At 43.0% G+C, this 5,971-nt stretch overlaps 1 protein-coding gene and 1 non-coding gene across 2 annotated transcripts in view; one reads left to right on the forward strand and one right to left on the reverse strand.

Moving 5' to 3' along the window:
* The window catches only part of LOC143285436 (large neutral amino acids transporter small subunit 1-like), a 26,610-nt gene extending 24,375 nt beyond the window's left edge, over window positions 1–2,235 (forward strand). Inside the window, exon 11 of the mRNA XM_076592703.1 lies at window positions 566–2,235. Coding sequence (XP_076448818.1) covers window positions 566–618 — 53 coding nt within the window. The 3' untranslated portion in view covers window positions 619–2,235. The remainder of the gene's footprint in view (window positions 1–565) is intronic.
* Window positions 2,236–5,638: 3,403 nt separating this feature from the next.
* Trnae-cuc (transfer RNA glutamic acid (anticodon CUC)) lies at window positions 5,639–5,710 on the reverse strand. The gene has a single exon. It is a non-coding gene; the product is annotated as a tRNA-Glu (tRNA).
* Between the last annotated feature and the right edge of the window lie 261 nt (window positions 5,711–5,971).

Here is a 5,971-nt window from a genome sequence, read left to right on the forward strand (position 1 = left end):
AAAAAAAAATAAAATAAAGTAAAATAAAATAAAATATTTAATTTTTTTTTAAATCCGAGGACCCTGTCCTGCATGCACGAAGAGACCCAACGACGACAAAAGGGTTTTTCTCTGGCAAAGTTTCGTAGAAAAATCCACTTTGATATCAAAGCAAAAACACACACACTTGCAGACGTTACAAAGGAAATAAAGGGGCGCTCTTCCAAGGGAGAGCAGCCAGAATTTCACAAAGAGAATCTGTTGTGATAAAAGGTAATACTTCTTCGTTCGTGGGCTGCAACTTCCACGTTCACTCGTATGTACACGAGTGGGTTTTTACGTGTATGACCGTTTTTAACCCCACCATGCCGGCAGCCATACTCCGTTTTCGGGGGTATAAAAGGTAATACAAGACAAGACTATAAGTGTTGAAGACAGTTCCTTGCAGACATGATTTTTACAATGATTTACGTAACCACTGACCTAATCTTGAGCACTCTTAATGAGTTGACGACGGAGAAGATAACTGTCAGTAATTTTGTTTCGTTGATGTATATATATATATATATTTTTTTTTTTTTTTCAGAGGGATTAACTATCTTCGCTCAGAAGACAGTGCTGTTGGTCAAGTCCAAGTGATTCCAAGGAGACTGAGAGACAATACAAGAATCAACCATACCATCAAGACAAGAACCAATTACACCATCTTCTAACCAATGAAACGAAACTAGCCCTCTCCCCCAGGCCCTGATAGTAGGCCTGTTCATTTTCTAAGAGAAAATGAATATCAAACGTCAAATATCCTGTATATTCATTGAATACGATACATTAACCCTTCTTCTTCTTCTTCCTTGGCTTGGGCTGGGTTCTGACCAACGTGTGTAGTCCATCGGTGGAGTCTGCTGAGCTAGCTGGGTGTAATGATCACCATGACAGACAATTAACCCTTTCACCGCCAATCTCTCATTTATGCACAGGCGTGGTAGAGGACCCATGTCACTGAAAGGTGACCATTCATTGGTCTGTTATCCATGAACCTACTACTCTTTAATGTTCGGTGGTAGGATAGGCCATGTTTTCTATACATCGCGGAGAGTATTCCCAGCTATTCTTAGCCACTGTCTTTTCTGTGTTTATACCACAAGGGAATTTTGTACTCTAAATTGACTGGCGGTGAAAGGGTTAAAGGGGCAAAGAAAATAGACCGGTTTATCCACGTGTAGTTTGGCCTTAGTGATTACCTCGTGGTCTACATACGCAGGATAACGCGCTCTTTGATCACTGAGGAAGAGATGCCGGACGGATGTCACGTGGTATTTGAGACAATCCATTAGAAAATGGCTAGTGCCCAGGTTTTATGATGAATTTATAGTCATCATATGTTTATCGTCAAAATGTATCCCTACTGATGTGTGAATAAAAATTGAAAGAGAGAGAGAGAGAGAGAGAGGCGTAATATATATTATGTGGCCGTGCGTATGCGTATGTACATGTGTGTGTGTGTGTGTGTGTGTGTGTGTGTGTGTGTGTGTGTGTGTGAGATTGTTTTAATATATTTTCATGGTGTGCCTGAACACATTATAAATGTTTATAACGAGCCTGTGATTGCATAAACGAATTACCATGTGGATTAATAAACTTACTTGTTTTTTTTATTTTTTTTTTTTTATTTGAGCCCCACTCCATCTGCTCTGAATTTAATTGTGTGTGTGTGTGTGTGTGTGTGTGTGTGTGTGTGTGTGTGTGTGCGAGCAAGCGAGCGAGTGAGCGAGCGAGAGAGAGAGAGAGAGAGGAGGTTAATTCCTTGTAAAAGTAGAAATGGAATTATGCTTTAATCGTTCCAATTGCTATTATGATGATTTAAATTCCCCCAAAGAGTTCATTGATGATATATTTAATTTCTTTTTGAAAGTTGAAGCATGTTATCAGTCAATCACGAGAATGAACTGTGATATGTTAGAGAGACAGAGACAGAGAGAGAGAGAGCAAATGTATATACATATAGGCTGTATGGGGTGTGGAAGAGGAGAAGGGGGTGGGCGATGGGGGGCGTGTGTGTCACTGAGTGGCCTTGATTTTTATTATACTCTATGTTTTTACTCTAATGAACTGTCACCCAAATTGCTGATGAATTTTAGTTACTGTTTGCTGACCGTCTTTTATGCAATGTTTTCAACATAATCGAATAATGTCTCGTATACGCTATTGAAAATGACATTTATTTTTTTCAAAACTGAAATAAAATATTTTATGTGCTAAGTATCTTCATCTCCCATGGTATTTTGCTGTATGATGATATGAAACACGAGTGGACTCTGCTACTGATGTCTATCTGTCTCCCCCCTGTGACCCCCACCCCCAACCCCCCAACCCCTCACCCTCTCTCTCTCTCTGTATATATATCGTTATACGTCTTATATATGTCACTATCTCTCAGCTGATGCAACCAAAAAAACTTGTATGCGCTCTGGTTCTCTCAAGATTGGATTACTGCCATTATCTTTAGGCCGGCCTTCCCAAATATCTGTTAGACAGGCTTCAACGAATTCAGAATATAATGGCGCCAGACTCATTAATTTTGTAGAGCTTTTAAATTTGACCATGTTCCTCCTCTCCTTCAGCCGGTCTCTCCACTGGTTGCCTGTTTCTGATCGAACAGACTATAAGCTATCGCCACCCCGACTTTTTTTTTTTTTTCTTTTTTTTTTTCTTTTTTTTTTTTGTTGCTGTCAACAGATCTGACCCAAGGTATCTTTCTGAACTCCTCCTTATCTACAACCCGTCTCGCCAGCTCTGTTCTTCCTCTAATTCTCGATTTCTCAGGATACCTCACGTCAGAAGTAAGACCTACGGACACAGATCGTTTTCTTTCCAATCCGTCGCCAAAGACGTGGAACAGGCTCCCTATAACCTCCGTCATTCTGACTCCCCTGCATCTTTCAAATAATATGGTCTCACAACAGTCACCACTTCCCTCATTAACAAGTTTAGTTGTGGCAGGTCCACAGGTTTCTTTCCGTGTAGTGTGCTTGATTATGTGTGTATACATATGTATGTGTACACATACAGATGCAATGATGTGTGTGTGTGTGTGTGTGCGCGCGCGCGTGCGTAGCTATGTGGCTCTGTGTATGTGTGTGTGTGTGTGTGTGACAGTGTGTGCCTATGTGTGGAGTGCAGCTGCTATCTACATAGTTCATAATTATGTATGTATGTATGTATGTATGCAGTGTGTGTGTGTGTGTGTGTGTGTGTGTGTGTGTGTGTGTGTGTGTGTGTGTGATCATTCAGTATTTAATTAATTTAATTAAACGTATCCTCACCCCCGCCCCACCTCCAACACACGCACGCACACGCACACTGCATACATACATTTTAACATACGTATATACATCAGTAGCAGCCGCCCTCCTGCACACATTCGCACACACAAACACACACATGCACAAAACAGACGCCGTGCACACACACACACATACACAGGCACACACACACGCGCACGCACGCGCGCGCGCACACACACACACACACACACACACACACGGCACACACACACAACTACAATAGCTGGAAGAAACAATTATCGAGATCATATCTGCTCCAGGGTGAACAAAGCCTTAGGCTTCCTGAGAAGGAACCTAAAAGTCACTGAACTCCCAGACCATCAGGGAACTGGTATACAAGTCCTTTGTCCGCCCAGTACTTGAATTTTCAGCATCAGTCTGGTATCCATACCAACAACAGGACATTGAGGCCCTACAGAAACACGCCGAGCGTCTCCGACATGATTAACTAACTTAATTGTCACTGAAGTGGCTCACTCTCCCAACAGCGACGTCAAACCGCGGCAAGACTGGCTATCAGTCCATGAGCACAAACTGCAGCATGACAAGGTACTTAAACTGACACTGCCCTCCCTGAAGCACTGAGAACCTTATCCCATCACGACAACGACGAACCCACCCAGAAAACCTGCCCCAGATCTTCTGTAGGACACACTACAGACAGGCTGGATTCCTCCCAAGAACAATGCGGGACTGGAACGCCCTGCCCTTCAGTGACCGCAGCGCCGTGGAGGCCATTACCACTGGTACTTTTGTATCGAAGGTGTCGCTGGAGGAAGGTGGCAGAATGGTTAAGACGCTCAGCTGCCAATACAGAGAGTCCGTGAGGGTGTGGGTTCGAATCCCGCTCTCGCCCTTTCTCCTAAGTTTGACTGGAAAATCAAACTGAGCGTCTAGTCTTTCGGATGAGACGATAAACCGAGGTCCCGTGTGCAGCACGCACTTGGCGCACTGAAAAAGAACCCATGGCAACGAGAGTGTTGTCCTCTGGCGAAATTACGTAAAATGAAATCCACTTTCATAGGTACACAAATATGTAAGCATGCACTCAAGGCCTGACTAAGCGCGTTGGGTTATGCTGCTGGTCAGGCATCTGCTCAACAGATGTGGTGTAGCGTGTATGGATTTGTCCGAACGCAGTGACGCCTCCTTGAGAAAGTGAAACTGAAACTGTCGCGGCAGTGGCTGCGAAATGATAACAATGACTTTTTCTTTCTTTCTTTTTGTTTTTTTTCCCCTGTGAACCACCACCAAAGAAAGAGAGATGAAAAGGATGAGGGGAAATGGAGAGAAATGACACAGGAAAAAATAAAGAAAAAAGAAAGGATTTAGGTATATATTTTCAATTCTTTTTATATTAATGGTGGAATAGTAGGGGATCATGGATCAAATTTACGTTGCAGGCGACGGGCTGGAGCTGTACGGCAAAGGTTTACCCCCCGCCGGGGAGCCGGCTTCGCTTGCCTAGATACTGCTTTTTTTCTTCAGTCTTCTTTTTTTTCTCTTTTTTTTTTTAATAGAGAAACAAAGGTCCCTTATTATTATTATCATTGCTCTTTTTAGTCAGTGCGTCAAGTTTTCCTGCAGATCCTCCTAACAGTGACAGTACAATCAATATGTGATTGTGGTCACTAGGATATGGAAGGAAGAGACACACATACACGCGCACGTGCGCGCGCGCGCACACATACACACACGCGAACATCATGTACACAGATACACATGTACTAATCAGACGGTAAACAATGAGGACAGGAGATCAAATAATTAACACTGACTGAATAGTAAAGAGTGGCAACTCTCCACACACACACTGAAGGCACAGAACCTCAAGCCCGGCAATGCCGCCCACGCTACCAACCCAGCCAGCACACAAGCAAGACTGGCATAGCCTCTTTAATCCTGAACAAGCCACACAGAACACACGGACAATATAGAAACAAACACATGGTTGCCTCGGTGGTTTTTCAACTTGAAATTAATAAACAACGAGGCTATGCCAGTCTTGAATAAAAGCTAATTTGTGTTTGCACATTTCTTCTGTCATTGCTGCTGTGTGCAAATGTCAAAATTTGTTAATGATCGGTATAAGAGCTAGCCCGACGATTCCTTTTTCGGGGAAGTGTCTGGGTTTGTTCCAATGTGCCTTTTGTTTGCTTGTGTGCTGGCTGGGTTGGTAGCGTTGGCGGCATTGGCTTGTCGTTGTGTGCCTTGTGTGTGGAGAGTTGCCACTCTTTACTATTTGTTACACATGTATTAGTTATATTACGTCAACGGCATAGAAACTGAAGTGGAGAGAGAGAGAAAAAAAATTCTTCCCAAGCGGGGAATCGAACCCCGGCCGTCGCGGTGAGAGCGCGAAATCCTAACCACTAGACCACTTGGGAACCTACTAAGCACAGTGCACTAGATATATTATGATCTTATTTTGCTGCGTGCCTTAACATTCAGCAATTTTTGAGTCATGATATCAGACGTCACGGAGTGACAGTAACTATTATCAGTCGAACTCCTTTAAGTCTAAATTCCATTATCCACATCAGTCAAATCCAGGCTAAGAGTTATCTTGAAGAAAGTTGAGAGTAATCCACCGACAAAAAAATCCAGGCTAAGAGTTATCGTGATTGGAGATAAGAGTTATCTCTCGT

This window comes from Babylonia areolata, chromosome 9 (assembly GCF_041734735.1).
Source record: "Babylonia areolata isolate BAREFJ2019XMU chromosome 9, ASM4173473v1, whole genome shotgun sequence".
Taxonomy (NCBI): domain Eukaryota; kingdom Metazoa; phylum Mollusca; class Gastropoda; order Neogastropoda; family Buccinidae; genus Babylonia; species Babylonia areolata.